This window comes from Rissa tridactyla, chromosome 2 (genome assembly GCF_028500815.1).
Source record: "Rissa tridactyla isolate bRisTri1 chromosome 2, bRisTri1.patW.cur.20221130, whole genome shotgun sequence".
In the NCBI taxonomy this organism is placed as follows: Eukaryota; Metazoa; Chordata; class Aves; order Charadriiformes; family Laridae; genus Rissa; species Rissa tridactyla.
Window position 1 is genome coordinate 110,116,726 of NC_071467.1, and position 16,412 is coordinate 110,133,137.

Sequence of the window (16,412 nt, forward strand, 5' to 3'; positions counted from 1 at the left end):
CTGTCCATCTGCTGCGTAGTCCTACGCCGAGGAGTATTTTTGGCAGAGGGTGGGAGGAGGGTGCGAAGCAGACAAGTCGAATTACTTTGTGGTTGGAGTAGCTGGCAGTTGCCTGCGAATCCAGTTGGGTTTGTTTTCTTTTTAGAACCGCGTTGTTCAGAAACATTGATTTACATGTGGCCTGTAGCGAGCAGCTGGCACATGCCCGGCCACAAGCCGGCGGTGACTTGCCGTTGCATGCAAACTCCAGCAGAAGGGCCAGCCGGGCAGTAGCTGAGATTCCTGTTCCTGGGAAAAATCTACCTCTTTCGTAAGCCAGACCGGCTGGGTGTTGCACTTGCTTGCTCAGAGGTGTGGAGGACTGCACGTAGGAAATCAGAGATGAAGAAAGGAGAGAGATTTAAGGTCCAGCTCTCAAAATTTTTGAGCACTGGTATATAGGTGCTTCCTCCCCTGATTTATTGAGAAGGAAAGCTCTCAAGTCTTCGTTTTCTGTGACTCACGTAATGTTGTTGTTGTCCATGTTTATAGAATATAATAGTCTGCTCTCGTGTTTTAGGTCCCAAATGCCATCCGAACTGCACAGAAGACCACTGCTGGGGCCCTGGTGAACAGAACTGCCAGACATGTAAGGCTGCAGATTAATTAAGAAATACCTGGTGTGCGCTGACATACTGAATTTCTATCTAACCAAAAACTAACCTGTCAAGTGCGAATCAGTGACACGTGTTTCACACTTGTCCTTCTCTGCATCCTACTACACTGGGTCTCCTGGAAGCCCACCACGGAGGGACGTGGCCTGCTTCCCGCTCTGCAGACGCGCAGTGACAGGGAGGACGGCTGTGCCCGCTCCCCCGAGTAGCTCCACCTCTGGAGGGGAAACCTGGAGGGAATTTGACCTGGGTCTGGATTTCCCTGCAGATGTGCTGTTCCTCCAGAGGCAAAAGTCTGCAGCTGCCTCCCGCACTGAAAGCATTTGTCTGTCGCCCACAACTTTCTCCCATCTGCCCTTGAGAACATTTGTTCTTTAAGTTATTTTACCATATAAGAGAGAACGCAGTAGCTGGGTGGTGAGTTGTTTGCCTTCCTGCTATTTCCCGCAGAGCCATTCTGCAGCCCAGTTAACGACACTTTGGATTAATTTCTGCTATTAGAAGCAACAACATAGCCTGATTTTCAGTGGCTTTAATTCCTCTTTTTGGAATCCCCATAGGTTTCTTTTGTAGGCACAAAAGATGTCACCTTCATGTGGGTAATCACACTAGATACAGTACTCAGAGGACCTTTGGAAGGCTCTTTTGATTTGTAAATGGAGATATTTGGCATCGTGAGGTTTTTCAGTTTGGTTACCTGTGCTTTACTGTAAAATTTTGCAAGTAGGGTGCTTGCCTGATATTAATAGAGTGACAGAAACGTCCATTTAGAAGTGCTTGGGTTTTTGCAAGGCTTTATTTTTCCTACAGTAAAGGTAGAGGAGGAAGACCGTCTCAATTTTTTTCGCTACTTCATTATTTCCTTTTTCTGTAATAAGTGGGGAAAGGCACTGTTTCTGATTCTTTGTTTTGTGTAAAGTTCAGTGGAAAGACTAACGATCTAGACATAACGCAAATGAAAGCAACATCCTATCTTTGATCTTCCATTGCAAATAATCACCTAAACCTCAGTTTCTTGCTCGCAAGCACCAGGTCAAATCTGTACCTTATCTAGAGCTTAAGGAAAAAGGAACGTATGGCTTTTCTCTCTTTATTTAGTATAAGCCTTAGATTTTTTTCAGTCAGCTCTGCAGTTTGGCTCTTGAGGTGGACAGTGGCTGTGCACACAAAGCCCTTCCCAGGTCGGTCCCCGCAGTTGATGCCGCGCAGCTGTCCCAGGGGCTTGCGAAACCTCGGGTCTCAGCCCTGCAAGCTTCCAGCATTTACAAACTCGTGCTGCCTTCGGGAGGGACAACTAGGAGTGCATAAACCGAAACCGTTTGCAGGCTCTGGCTCTCCTCTCCAGGCATTTTGAGAATCTGGCCAACTGAAAATGTATCCCACATTTCCATATGTGGGAAAGTTTGGGGTGATGCGTATCTTTCTCCTTCAATGAACGTGGGATATTCTGTAAGAAATATAAACCTTTGCCACGAAATATGTTTCCAGCAGGAAGCTCTAGTCAATAGCTATCAAAGTGACGAGCTGTTTTACTCCCCTGCTGATGCTTATGAAAAAAATGGTATCAAAATGCTGTTCGTGTAGAACAATGTGCCTTTTATTCCCCTGTTCCTAGTTAAACGGAGGAGTTGCTATCAGAGAAGCTAATATATATTGTGGAAATAATCTGTTTCCTTGAAAATATACTGTCTAGCTTACAGGCCTACAAGAAAAATGAAATAATACAGTTTGGATACAAAAGTGTGTAACAGAAAAAGATAGGAAATATGATTTTTTAAAAAAAAAAATCTCTGTTATATACCCTGTAGAGGGCTACATTTCCCAATAATTTTCTGTTAATTAACAACCATCTGTTTTGGACTTACAGGAATTCCTGATGATATTGTAATTCATTTGTACCAACTGCAAAGCTGATAACAGTTACTGTAGTGGGCAGCCCAAATGCTCAGGGTGCTGTAATGCAGCGGATTAGCCATCGGGTTTCTCTGATGTCTAATGCCAGGGTCTGGGGATCAGTAATTTTTTTTGTAGAGAACAAACAATCCCATTTTGGGTTTCTGATACAAACACTTGCTAGCCATTCATTTCTGGGTTGTTTTTTTTTTAATTGTACTGATTATCTTTTTCTCTCCTTTGATATTCAAATGGAGACGATTTCCTGATTCTCAACAAAATGTTGCAGGCCGTTTTTGCTTCCCTGCAAAAAGCTGAATCAGGGCCAGTTCTTCCTCCGGGTTGCTGCACTAGTGCAAACCCTGTGGGAATTGAGTAATGAAGATAAAATTTGGCCACAGGATTGAAGCCTAAAGAAAAATAATACAATATGTGTATGGAATCAGTTTGCTGAGTGGGTCTCCCCTCTCTGCAAATTTCAGAAATATTTTTAGTGCATTGGAGGGATCCTAACACCACACCAACAATGAACGGTTTCCCGTTATAGTAGAGAGTCCTGGCAGTTCTCCTGTCGTGTTGTTTTTCCCAAAGCTAGCACCAAAAATAACAGATTTTCTCAACAAAATGAAGCCAGATCCTGCTCTGTTGCCCAGCTGTAAGATGCAATGACTCCACAGAGTTTTTCTTCGTTTAGGCGTTGATGCCACAGGGACCTGGATGCTCTTTCTAAGCAGGACATGGCTTTCTGGCTAGGACCAGAGTGCTTAGCACCTCTCCAAAGCCAAGATAATTACTGCTGAACACAACCCCATCTTGCCACCACCCACAGCAGCTCTCACTGCTCCCGAGCTTAGACCTTATGTGAGGACAGAATACGCATTCCGTGGGGAAAATCTAGCACAGATCCTGCACCGGACCTTTTCTCCATATTGATCTCGTTGCAGCTTGAACGTGCTTCATTCCTGACGTTTTTCCTTTTTTCTTGTGTCTTCCAGTAACGAAAGTCATCTGTGCCCAGCAGTGCTCTGGCCGGTGCCGGGGAAAAGTGCCTAGCGACTGCTGCCACAACCAGTGTGCTGCGGGGTGCACGGGGCCTCGGGAGAGCGACTGCCTGGTAACGATGTTACACCACCACCATAATTGCTTAAATCCCTGGCATGGCGGGGCAGGCTTTCAGCTGCATGTCCTCTGGCCTTCTTGCATCTGAGAAGGGTTCTGAGAAATGCTGACCTAGAGGGTCCTCCGGGGCTTCCCTGCCCAGGTGGTCGGTGAGAGGAAAGAGGACGTGATCTTTATGGCACCCATAGCTGGTCTTTACTGTCTCTGCAGGTGGACCTTCCTAGCGCATGCCAAACCAGCAGTAGTGCCTTTGAGAGCCCAGTGAGCTCAAAATCGTTGCAGAGCTGCTACGTGTTTGCTGTAGGGTGACTTCCCTACGTAAGCAGGTCTGCAGATCCTCAGCTGCCACCACAGTGCAGTGGTTTCCCGTGCCAGCACAGCTTTACCATGTGCTCTCAGCACTAGTCAGTAATAATCTCAGTTTACCAAAGCAAGAACTTGTAAGGGGAATCAAATATGATGCATCTTCACATTTTTTTGGTGTTTCATTGTAATCCAAACATGAAATCAAAGTTTCCCTTTCTGGTTTTCACTTGCCACAAAAACACCGTGTTTGGGGGACCCTGGGGCAGTGGAGGGAGAAGGAACAAATGGAGGGTTTTTTTAGGGAAAAAAAAAAACCCATTGCTTTTCTGCAAGAGTTTCAGGGGGTTAGTGTATGCTGTGTTTTTAACTCTTCCCCATATTTGCACTATATTTCATTCTGAATTACGTGGCACTTGAGTAACTGCCACAGAAACCATCCAGTCTGGGTTTTGTTCTTGTTACCTGTATTCCTGGTCCCCTTATAAATTGCATGGCTATGATGCCCTTACTGGCTCACAGAGAAGACAGTTGCTCTCTCTCACCTGGGAAGAAAAGAGGGAAAAAGAGAAGTACGGAAGAAAAGGGGGGAAAAGAAAGTGATTATTAATTTAATGCAGAATTAGGTTGGAAGAACCAACTTGTCCTTCATAAATGCCTGCTAACTTGTTCATCACCTGCAGCCAAATATAATGGCTTCAGTTTAATATTTAGCCAAAAAAGTCAGTAATCAGCAGGAAAGGACTTGATTTGATTTAAGTTATTAAAAAGCGGCCAAGAAAAGTACCGTTTGTCTTGATTTGGTTACTGCTTGTAGGGAAAATTCTTCTAAGGCATGCAGATTTCCTCCTGTTCCCACGTGAATCCCAGCAGCTCTCCAGCAGAGTGCCAAAGTTTCTTGTTGAGAAAAAGAAAACCTCATGTTCTCTCTTTTTTTTTCAAATATTAAACTCGATTGCCCAACCTGAAGCAACCTTTCAGCTTCAAAACACGAGGGACTGTCCCTGTAGGTTCTTGGGGTTTCCATTAGAACTAAACAGGGAACAGATGGGCCCATCAGAGTGTTATTAAAGAGCTAATGTGAAAACCATTGTCTCTTTTTAAGGAGAAGGTAGTTTAATGGGTGCTGTTCTTCAATAACAGGCATGCCGCAAGTTTCGGGATGATGCTACGTGCAAGGATACGTGTCCCCCGTTGGTCCTCTATAACCCCACCACTTATCAGATGGATGTCAACCCTGATGGAAAATACAGCTTTGGAGCCACTTGTGTGAGGGAATGTCCACGTAAGTTCATTTCAGGTTGCAGCCACAGAGGAGACGGTGGTTGGAGGGAGGTGGGAAGGGACCTGTGTCATCCTTCTGCCTTATGGCCAAGTGCAAGGGCACTTTCTTGTTCTCCTCAGCTTCTGTGGAAACTGGGAACAGGTGAAAAAAAAGAGAGAATATCTGGTAAAGAAGACAGCCTCTTCAAACTGACTGCATCCATCACCTTCCCTGAAATTTAACCATTAAATTTTGACTTCTGAAGATTTTTCTCTTGGTAGGAAAATAAAAACATCTTATGAGAATCATCAAAACAACAGCCAAACGAGTCATATGGGATCAATCCTGTGGATTACCAAAGCGTTATGAACTCTTAACTGGTTCTTAATTAGGACTGATAGAAAGTAATTGGTTCAGACACTTCCCCTCAAGGCCTGTGATCCTTGCTTCCTCTACAGATGCTTGCTTTTTCTTTCATGCTATTCCATGTCCATGTTTTTGTAAACCATCAAGACTTACGTGTAAGAGAGGGTTTACCTTGCAGAACTGATATCCCTTTCTGAGGTTGACCATTGCCCTGCCTGGTCCTTAACCTGGAAGAGTGAGTGAAGGTGAGGGATCAGAGGTTGCATGTATTGATCCCAATGATGGCACTGCTGCACAGCCTGACCTTGACAACGTCGTTTTATCCTTCTGTGACCATTCCCCTCTCTGTAAAATGGTGATAGCATTGTATGTCTGTCTACCTTCAAAGGATGTTGTGAGCATTAATAATTAAAGCCTGTAGTTTGCTAAGTATGGCAAAAGTTCAAACCCTCTTTTTCTTCCTAGTACTGAAGTGCCTGTGCAGCCTCCAACGCACCCCTCCTATTTCAATGACCTTTGTATCCTTGTTTTTTCCAGACAACTACGTGGTGACAGACCACGGCTCCTGTGTTCGCTCTTGCAATACCGATACTTACGAAGTGGAAGAAAATGGTGTTCGGAAGTGTAAAAAGTGTGATGGGCTATGCAGCAAAGGTATAAAAAGCATGGAATAACCCAGTAAGGCTTTGAGATGATAGGTAACTTACTAGAAAAAGTACATGGAGTTCTGAGCTTAATTAAGTAGAAATTTGATATAAATATCCAGTGATAGTTTGGAGATCTGACAAGTGGTGTGATCAGGAAACATGGCTGTGCAACATGCTCTCCAACTGGGATACACCACAAGTACAGTAGATAAACCGTGCATCATGTGCATGTGTATCTTGCACATCAGCCTTCTCCTTGGTTTGTCCTTCCCTGTATCTCATCAAGGGGAATAAAATGAAAATGGGACAAAGAGAGAAGGGCATGTGCCAGAGCCTGTGTGCAGAGAAGCTCGGACCAGAGCTGCACAGCTGGGCAAGCAGGCAGCATTTATCCTGTGGTGCTTTCTGAAAAGCAAAAGCAGGCAAAAGATCTATGAAACTCATCTTACAGTGGTAGGTTTGACCATATGGAAGTGCTTTCTGGACAAATGGCGTCTCCATATTTATTCCCTTCCATGTGATTGGGGTTCACTCTTCTCCCCCCTGACTCTTGTATTTCTTTTTGACAGTGTGCAATGGCATTGGAATAGGTGAACTTAAAGGGATCCTCTCCATCAATGCCACCAACATCGACTCCTTCAAAAACTGTACCAAGATCAATGGAGACGTCAGCATTCTCCCAGTAGCGTTTCTAGGGTGAGTTGCCCATTGGTCATTTAGCACTGGAGGAAAAGGGCTAAAGAGAAATTCAGGCTCAGCCACTCTTTTCCCAATTCCTCATTCTGTGTATTTCAGCGATGCCTTCACGAAGACCCTGCCCTTGGACCCCAAGAAGTTGGATGTCTTCAAAACAGTCAAAGAAATATCAGGTCAGCAATGGGTTTTAAGCTGAGATGTTCTCTGATTGGTATCAACAAAAAAAGCCAAGGGAGAGGAGTGAATTTTTTAAGCGCGTGAAGAGAAATGCAAGCGAATGGTTTCTGTCTCTGAGCTACCAGGGGTCACTCTTCACAAAGGTGGTCAGCAGGGCTTCGCCAGCGTTACGCCCACATAACCCATACTGCTCTCCCATCCAAGGTGTGTGGTTTGGCCAGACCATCCCTTCTGCTGAACTGTCAGCCCTAGCGAAGAGTAAAAGCAGAGGAGATCCTCAGCCACCCAAGAAGTATGTGGTGATGCAGAGGCGTGCCACTTCGGCTAAAAAAAGCCAAGTGTGTTTCTATTTGTGGAAAACCTTTCAGCAGCTCCTTAGGGAAGTGTGCTCACTGGCTTGCGTCATCCTCGCGGAGACACGCTCTCCAGCCTGAAGAGCTCTTCCTTGGGGTGAATGTGTCTCCACGAGCACAAAGCGGCCAGCGGAACACTCAGCCACCGTCTTGCGCCAAGTATCAATTAAAAGTAATTTTGTTCAGCCCATTAGAAAATGAGCATAACACCAGAGCTGGGTCTGCAGGCATGTCTCCAGTTCCCCTTTTCTTTCTCTCTCTTTTACCTGTCTGGTTCCGTTCAAGGTAGCAATGACTAACCCCAGAGCTTCATACAGCAGCCTGCAATTTCCCAAATTCTCCCATTCCTCCCAAGCGCCTCGGCTGAGTGGGGAAACCTGCTTGCCTTAGCAAATGCACTCCGAGCAGCTATCTATTGTACTCCATTTCTTCTTTCTCTTCAGCTTTCCCGTTCCTTGAGGGCAGCTCACGAATGGGAGGGAGCTATGCCTTTCTCCCACAGCACCGGAGCCCGCAGCCTCTCAGCCAGGGTATCTGCTGGCAAGAGCCATCATCACTGGTGCCTTGGTGTAGCAGGATGCGCAGCTCACCAACACGCTCTTGCACTCCTAAGCCCTCATGGTGGGCTAAGAAGTAAACTGTTTATAAAACAGGGTTTAAAAATATCTCCCTGCTCCCTAAAATGTCATGCTTCTCTTTGAGATTCTTAGATAAGCATAGGGAAAGCACAAGTACCTTCTCCCAGCACAGGAGGAGTTCAAGGAGGAGGTTCTGCTGCCAATGCTGGCTGCGGTTTTATTATTATTATTATTATTTTTTAATCTTCTTTTCTTCATTTCAGGATTTTTGTTGATTCAGGCCTGGCCCGATAATGCTACTGATCTCTATGCCTTCGAAAATCTGGAGATTATACGAGGCAGAACCAAGCAACAGTAAGTAAATCATGTGCCAGAGCAATTGTAAAAGAAACTCTGTTTGGAGCTGTGTTTGCCTGGGCGCACCAAGGTACCACGCGGTGAGACGCAGGTGTCCCCAAACTGATGCAAAATGGGGAAAAGCCTATGTGGAGCCAAGCACCATCCTTGGAGCAGTAGAGAATGTAGCCCTGGGAGGATCAAACCTGCAGCTCTGTGCTGCGTGTAGAGGGCTGTGCTGAGCCTGCTCGAGGACCGGGCTCTCCCCCCACAGCCTGGAAGAGCAAGCAGGACGGAGAGCTCTCTTCGCAGGCCACAGGGCAAGTCACGATGTGATCAGAAGCACTCTGGGATTTGAGGTAGCTGGGCAGTCGGGGATGGAGACCATGGCCGCCAGGCAGTGTGGACACTGGCAGTGTGTCCAGCGCCTGCCTGGGCTTAACCCCAAGAGGAAGGATGGCTTGGTGGACCAGTGCGAAATAACAGCTACTCTCCCTACAACAATTGTTGGACATCATTTACTTGACAGAGCGCACATGTCCTGCCAGTTTTAGCTTAAAATGCCCTTGCAAACCCAGATATGAGTATTGCAGTTGTTTTATGATAGGTATGTCATGTACCAGGCGTTAAGCTTAGAGTGCGGACCAATGTCTTGCTTGAACAAAATTGTTCGCAGCAACCCAAGTATGAAAACCAAAAGAAAAACGTGATGAGTTAAACCCTGCGTACTAATTCTCTTTCTTCTGTGTTGTTTTTTTTTTTTATCCATGTCCATTTTAGTGGCCAGTATTCCCTTGCTGTTGTTAACTTGAAAATACAGTCCTTGGGGCTGCGGTCCCTCAAGGAAATAAGTGACGGAGATGTTGCCATTATGAAGAACAAGAACCTCTGCTATGCTGACACCATGGACTGGCGCAGCCTGTTTGCAACTCAGGGCCAGAAAACAAAGATTATACAGAACAGAAATAAAAATGAGTGTGGTAAGTCAACGCTGCCTTCCTGCCCGCTGTGGAAGCTTGTGCTAAAATGCAAGAGTAATTCAGAGAAAGCTTTTTTCTCTCTGTTCCCCTGGCTGCAAAATTCATCAATGATACTGCTTTAATGAAGGTGGTGCGGGAAAAGTGGCATTTTTTTCCCACCAAGGATCTGGACTTCATGGTGTCCCACAGATGGGAAGGAGCTGCTTTACCACTATGGGCATAGTGAAGCCACTTAGGTTGAAGGACACAGAAGCTGACTCCAAACATTGGACTTTTTTGATAAGGTGGAAGCTGTTGTTCAGCCATGCTGCTGTTGACAGCAGCGGTCACTGGGCCAAAATCTAACTATACCTCTGCAGAATGTGAATTTGTTGTATTTTGGAAATTGATCATAGAATCACAGAATGGTTTGGGTTGGAAGGGGCCTTCAAAGATGATCTAATCCAACTCCCCTGCCATGAGCAGGGACGTTTTTCATTAGACCAGGTTTCTCAAAGCTCCATCCAACCCGATCCTGAACACATCCAGGGGCGGAGCATCCACAACAACTCTGGGCAACCTGTTCCAGTGTCTCACCGCCCTCAGAGAATTTCTTCCTTATGTCCAATCTAAACTTTTTCAGTTTAAAACCATTGCCCCTTGTCCTGACACTGCAGTCATTAGTAAAAGTCTCTCTTCATCTTTCTTGTGTGCCACCTTTATATTTTGAAAATGCCCCAATAAGCTCTCCCTGGAGCCTTCTCTTCTCCAGGCTGAACAACCCCAACTCTCTCAGCCTGGTACTGGTTTAACTTTGTTATATGACTGTTAAGCTGTCCCAGAGGAGCTTGTTCTTACTTTGAAAGACCAGAAGTCACTCTTAATTTTGGGCTTTGGCAATTAAGAAAAGTGTGCATATTCCTCTTCCACATTTCCAGGACCATTCACGTCTGCTTTGGACCAGGTTGGAGAAACTGGCTGGTCGGGATGGGTCACTTGCAGTGCTGTGTTTGCCCTCTCTCCTGCCTTGAAGTTTATGGCTTTTTTTCTTGTCTCTCTTTGTTTCCCAGCTGCCGCCAGGCATGTTTGTGACCCCCTGTGCTCGGACGTGGGCTGCTGGGGCCCTGGACCCTTCCACTGCTTCTCCTGCAGGTTTTTCGATCGCCAGAAGGAGTGTGTGAAACAGTGCAATATCCTGCAAGGGTAAGGTGTCTGGGGGGCTGCTTGAGGTTTTGGCAATGATTTGGGGGTTTAGAACATGTTATAGCTAGGAAGAAAGGATTTCACCAGCTTTGCAGAGATGTTGTGTGAGCACAGTACCTAAAAAGAGGGAAAAGCCAGGAGCTGAGGTTCCCTGTTCAGCATTGCTTAGGAGTTTGCTCCTGTCATGGTGACTGCCACGAGAACATCACCTCAAGCCTGTGAGGAGACTGTCTGGAGGCCCAAGGAGGCTAAGCCTTACGCTTCCTTCCCCTAAGAAATAAAGGAGCTTAAAGCATGGGTGAAAACCCCAGCTATGCCTGTCACGTCAAGCACATCGGATGAGAGGCAGAGCCAGTTGCAGTCACCAGGATCGCAGTCGGCCCCAAAGCCAGGGTTTTGCTGTTCAGTAGGCTTCCTTACTGCAAAGGGACACCTATATTTGCTCAAACGAGCGGCTCACCCTTGCAATTTGCAAAGTTGCAGTCAAGAGAGAATGAGCTTTAATCCGAAAAGGACTGGGAGCAGCAATTTCAGGCAAAATTATTGCCTTCGGCTTTGCTCAGGCCAAGGAAAATGTGTCGCTGCCTGTGTGTCAGGACCACGGCTGGGTTTTTCAGTCAGTTCAGCAGGTGAAGTAGGGGGCAAGGGCACGGCGAGCACGGAAAAAATAAATCTTTCAAAGTTTGACTGTTAAAAATCATGAGTATTAAGCAAATACTTGACAGGGTGCTGATGCCCCTTGGTGTTTGTATTTCTCTAGTAACTTGCAGTTCAGCAGCTGTCTTTTATGTAAGTGAATTCCCTCCAGCAGCTCTTATGACCTGAAGGGCAGATCTGGGCATTTTTTATGTCAAATGATGGGTAGATTTAGTTTAATTAATAACACCATTACTTGTAGTGGAACAGCTTTATTGCTATTGAAACCATCTGTTCCCAACTTTCATATTTTAATGATTCATTGTGTGTTGTGGGGAGGGCATGAATTTAATTATCAGTGCATTGCCGTTTAACTTTCCTAATTATTATTTGGAGCCTTGGAATTGCTTGAGCTGGTTTTGCTGATCTCTTTGCATCACTACCATTTAAAAGCCTTTGGAAATCGTTGCGAATATTCTGTGTGGTTAGCTTAAAAGGGAAAGTAAACTAATTTGTAGTATGCAATCTGGAGTGCCATGTGTTTCACCGTCAACCAAATTTCCCTTGCTCTTACCTCCCCCTGGTTGCGCTGAGCAAGTGCTACTGGTGTAGCCAGGAGGGTCCCCCTGTACCTCCTCCTGTCTCAGTACCATCATCCCAATCTAAACTGGAAAAGACACAAAAGGAGAGATGACCATAATTTATCGGTCGCTAATTGCCCTGGGTTTTAATTATTTCTCTTTTGGTTTTGGTTTTTTTTTTTGTTGTTGTTGTTTTTGTTTTGCAGGGAGCCGAGAGAGTTTGAAAGGGACTCCAAGTGCCTGCCCTGCCACCCCGAGTGCCTGGTGCAAAACTCCACCATGTACAACGCAACCTGCACTGGACCTGTAAGAGCAGATTCCGCTTAGCAAACCTGCACCTCCAGCCGTGTATTAATACGTATTTCCCGTGTTGAGATAATCCAGAGGTTTCATTTACCCTTCTCCGGGATCAGGAGGAGATGGGTGGATTAGAGGGCAAGATCTGGGGGCAGGGGAACAGAAACAGGAGAGGGATCCTCAGGGTATTATTTCTTTTCCGTGTCACCCGTCATACATGTAATCCACAGCCACAGACGTTGTGGGGCCTTTCTTTTTTTGTCTTTTTGCAGAAGAAAAAATGTAAGGTTTGCTTACGTATGTGATGCTACGGTAATTTGGTGAACATTTCAGGAACATGTGGTTACTGAATGGCCAAGTTGGCATGAACAAATTACATTTCCTTATTCAGAGGGAAAGAACTGTTAAAAACAGTGGATTAAAACAGTAACCTTTTGCCTTTTTGAAAAACCATGATAAAATTGTGATCAAAACCAGATTATTTACTGGAAAATATTCAGGAAGCAGTTTTTACTTAAAACCATGTTCCCTCCTCTAACTAGGGTACGGTAAATACCTGTGTTAAAGTAATTGCAGGTGTAAATTATGTTCAAAGAAAGGTGATCAAAACAAAACAACTGGATTTTCAAACTTGTTTAAGTATTCCGAACTCATACAAAAGTTCCTTCTACAAAAGTCAGTACAGTGTACTCTGGCTAGTCATCCAGAGTATTCCTCAATTTTGTTCTCCTTTAATTTTGAGAACGCTTGAATGTGTTACAAAACGTCCAGTTTGGCAAAGATGCAAAACGATTTCCTTTTAGTCAGATCAAACTTGTATCTTAATTGTAGAACTCTTAATTCTCATTTGTTTTTGGTAATTGCCATCAAATCTCCTGCTTCCGTCACAGATCCTCTTCTGTGCTACTTAACCCAGCTCTTTACGCACCTCTTGCCACCCCCTGCACCCACTGGCTGCGGCGTTCAACCCTTGCCCATCATCATTCTGCAGAGTCACTGCTCAATAACGTGAAGCATTTCCATCCTCCCTTCTAGCTTAGACCACCATGGCCTAAGGGATGTCATTAACATTATAAGCTTCTCCAGGCGGTGACCACCCCCGTGTTCCGTATTTGCCCAGCGTCTAGTGACCAGTCTCTTACAGTAGCCCTTAGACATTACAGTAATTATAATAATCTTCCCATAGCATGTCTTACTATAGTCCCACTGAAACCGGCACTGTGGATCCGGTCTGGTTTTTCTTCACCGTAGAATTGGATGCAGAACTGCTGGCTTCCCTGCTTTAAAATATTTAGGGCATCCCTGGTGCTGTTATAAATAAATATAAATAATAATGAATAAAACCAGTTCTGCCAGAAAAGGCCAAAGGCAATGCCTTTAAACACAAACTAAGCGCTCTTCAATGTGAAAAACTCTTGGACTCCTTGGGCTGCCTCCCTTACCCCCTGCTTCTTGGAAGCAGAGGAAAGAACCTGTGCTGAGAAACGGGAAAATAATGATCTGAAGCCAGTTCTTCAGGGAGGTGTCCTCAGGTCCACCTCCATCATTTTAAGTTGTGTGATGGTAGATTGCACCAGGCAGCAGCCCGGCCCTCTGTTTTTGAGCTTACCTCTTATCAAAGTGTCATTAAATTATTCCCTATTTTAAATGAAAAATGCAAACTTTCCAACCAGGCAGAAGGCAGGGAAAAAAAAGCAGCAACGCTGAAACTCAAGAAAAATACTAACTTTAAACATCAGGTACTGCCTTTTGTACAGTCTATCCTACAAGAGCAAATACTTGCAAGAATATCAGGTAACAAGGTAATAAAAGCAGATGATGCTGAAAACTTCTAGCAGTTGAAGGCATTTAGATTTGTTCTCTGAATTTCCTCTTGAATGGGCTGATGTAAGGGCATTATAAACAAGCTGTTTCTCTTCGCAGGGCCCTGACAATTGCATGAAGTGTGCCCATTTTATAGACGGCCCCCACTGCGTGAAATCCTGCCCGGCGGGCGTTCTGGGCGAGAACGACACCCTCGTCTGGAAATACGCCGACGCGAATGCCGTTTGCCAGCTCTGCCATCCAAACTGCACCCGGGGGTAAGTAATACCTCAGGCTGAATGGAAGCAGGGTGGGGGAAAAATAGGCGAACAGCTTGTCCCGAGCTCTTTCCCTTCCTAGTGGTCCCATTTCAAACCACCGAGAAGAAGAAATAGCAGGGAGCGAGGGAGGTCAGGAGTATGGAGGTAATGTAAGCAGAGCACAACGGACTTTGTAAATAAGAAAAGTTCAGTGGCACGCCATCTTTACACAGAAGGCAAAAAAAGGCAAAAAAGCTTTAGGGGGTTTGAAACAGGTTTGTTTGTTGATTTAAATAGGAAAGTTCTTGGAATTTTACAGAACTCATTCACCAGTGATGTGCTTTCTGGTTTTTACCACCTGGTTTAGTGCTGGGTCCTCTGGTTTTGGGAGGAACATCAGTGACATCTGGTGGATGCCAGGCTCCCGGGCCCCATTTTTATTCTGCACCTTTGATTTTTTAGCAGGGAAACCCCAGTGGGGTACCACAGTGATTATTTTTTTTTTCTTCTTTGCATATGCTAGCACTTGGTCTGAGTTTAAAGCCTTGTTTGCTTCTTGCATGTGGCTTTATTAATGGGTATCACAGTAAACCCAATCTGTATGGACCATTTTTGTCCTTATTGGGTGGCACGCTTAAACTACCACCTGTAACGACCTGTGAATTGATCTGTATTTAACCTACATGACAATAAGTAACAACTCTCCTGGTTTCTGACCTGTAAAGGATGCACAGTAAAGGTTTTAGGGTTTGAGTTGTGGTTGTTGGACTGTGATGCTTTCAGAGCAAGAAAACAGCCCATGTTTGGTGTCTTTGGTCCCTGCCCTGTACCCTGAAGGTTCTTCTGATCCAAAATCCTTCTGTAATATACCCGTAATAAATGTTGCAAGAGAGAAGTCATAACATATTCAGACCAACCATCATCCCATTGTATATTAGCAAATTCAACTGCCAGGTTATTCAAGAGCAGAGTGCCCAGGCCTCCACTTTCATGGAGAAAAGGAGATGAAGGGTCAAACCAGTAAGTAATGGCCCTTCCTAGTGCTTGTAGGGAATTCAGTGCTCTGGTTTTCAGATGGTAGCTGTAACAGCCATGTGGGTTTGCCCTGAACTACAGCAATGCCCCATGTTTCATTACAGTCGCAGGCGAGCCTTATAAGGGCTTCCCATCACACGCCTGAGAACAAATGAGCTCAGTTGAGGAGGGATATTAATAACTTTGCTCTTCTTTAATGAACCTCAGTAGTCCCTACTGATAAAAACTGGACACGGTGATCCAATATCCCTCTTCTAACTGGCCACGTGGAAATGTGGCTGATTTGTGGAGCAGCGTAATGGATGACCACATCTGAACAAGGCTTTCCACTGTGTGAGATCAAACACGAGACTCAAATGAATGCAAACTTGGAGAACATAATCTGCCAGACGTGGATGTAAAGACAAGCCATGTGGTGGCTCTTTGTGCACAAGCAAGTCCCCAGAGCAGACTTCATCAGAAAAGTCAGTTCCTGCCTGGCATTAGCAGTGGATGGGTGTACCACAGGAGTCTGGCAGGTGATGGGGGTAGAGTAAGGAGATGTTTTTTAAAATTAAGGATACCCAACATATGGCTCAGTGTATTTGGCCCTGTGTTATTAAGACAGAACATAAAAACTAGTATCAATTTCATCTCTTACGTGAAAGAACTGGGCTCACTTTGCCACAGTTATATTGTGGAGATGCTCAATGGCCCTGTTCGAGTTGCTGCCCAAATGTGGCAGAAGAAATAGGCTGTATCCCTCAAGAGCTCAAGAGAGCTAGAAGAAGGTAGTGTTACTATTTTTGCTTTACAGATGGGACATCTGAGGCCAATGGCATTGATGGGTAGGGAGCCAGTGTGAGAGGCATAATCTGGGAATGTGCAGTCTGGCACAGCGTTGTCCCCATGAAGGCAATCAATCAGTAATGCCACTTACTTCTCTTCACGCCTTTCCCTCGTTGTGCTGCGGGAAAGGGATCTGTTCAGCAGTGGGTGGAAAACATCTGTCTCGCAAAGTTTTTGCATCCTTAGAAACCACAGTCTCAGCGATTTCTGCATGACAAGAAACAACAACTTTATTTCTGTCCCTGTCCAATTTCACGGCTAGAGACCACAAAAATCTTATCAGCATGATTAAGTGCGCTGACTTCAGTAGTCATGCAAGAAAGGGTTTCCAGGATTTGGTTCTATTTTCCTTATTTGAAGAAGCTGCAAGTTAAGAGGACTTCACTTTCCAAATGAGCTTTGTCATGAATTTGGGATTTTCCTTT

The 16,412-nt window shown here is 45.1% G+C and overlaps 1 protein-coding gene across 4 annotated transcripts in view; it reads left to right on the top strand.

Moving 5' to 3' along the window:
• EGFR (epidermal growth factor receptor) overlaps nucleotides 1-16,412 on the top strand; it is a 167,111-nt gene that overhangs the window by 122,240 nt on the left and 28,459 nt on the right. For all 4 annotated transcript variants that reach the window (XM_054189747.1, XM_054189748.1, XM_054189750.1 and 1 more), the window contains exons 5-15: nucleotides 560-628; nucleotides 3,542-3,660; nucleotides 5,112-5,253; nucleotides 6,136-6,252; nucleotides 6,815-6,941; nucleotides 7,041-7,114; nucleotides 8,313-8,403; nucleotides 9,166-9,365; nucleotides 10,415-10,547; nucleotides 11,971-12,070; nucleotides 13,985-14,142. In XM_054189747.1, coding sequence (XP_054045722.1) covers nucleotides 560-628; nucleotides 3,542-3,660; nucleotides 5,112-5,253; nucleotides 6,136-6,252; nucleotides 6,815-6,941; nucleotides 7,041-7,114; nucleotides 8,313-8,403; nucleotides 9,166-9,365; nucleotides 10,415-10,547; nucleotides 11,971-12,070; nucleotides 13,985-14,142 — 1,330 coding nt within the window. The remainder of the gene's footprint in view (nucleotides 1-559; nucleotides 629-3,541; nucleotides 3,661-5,111; nucleotides 5,254-6,135; nucleotides 6,253-6,814; nucleotides 6,942-7,040; nucleotides 7,115-8,312; nucleotides 8,404-9,165; nucleotides 9,366-10,414; nucleotides 10,548-11,970; nucleotides 12,071-13,984; nucleotides 14,143-16,412) is intronic.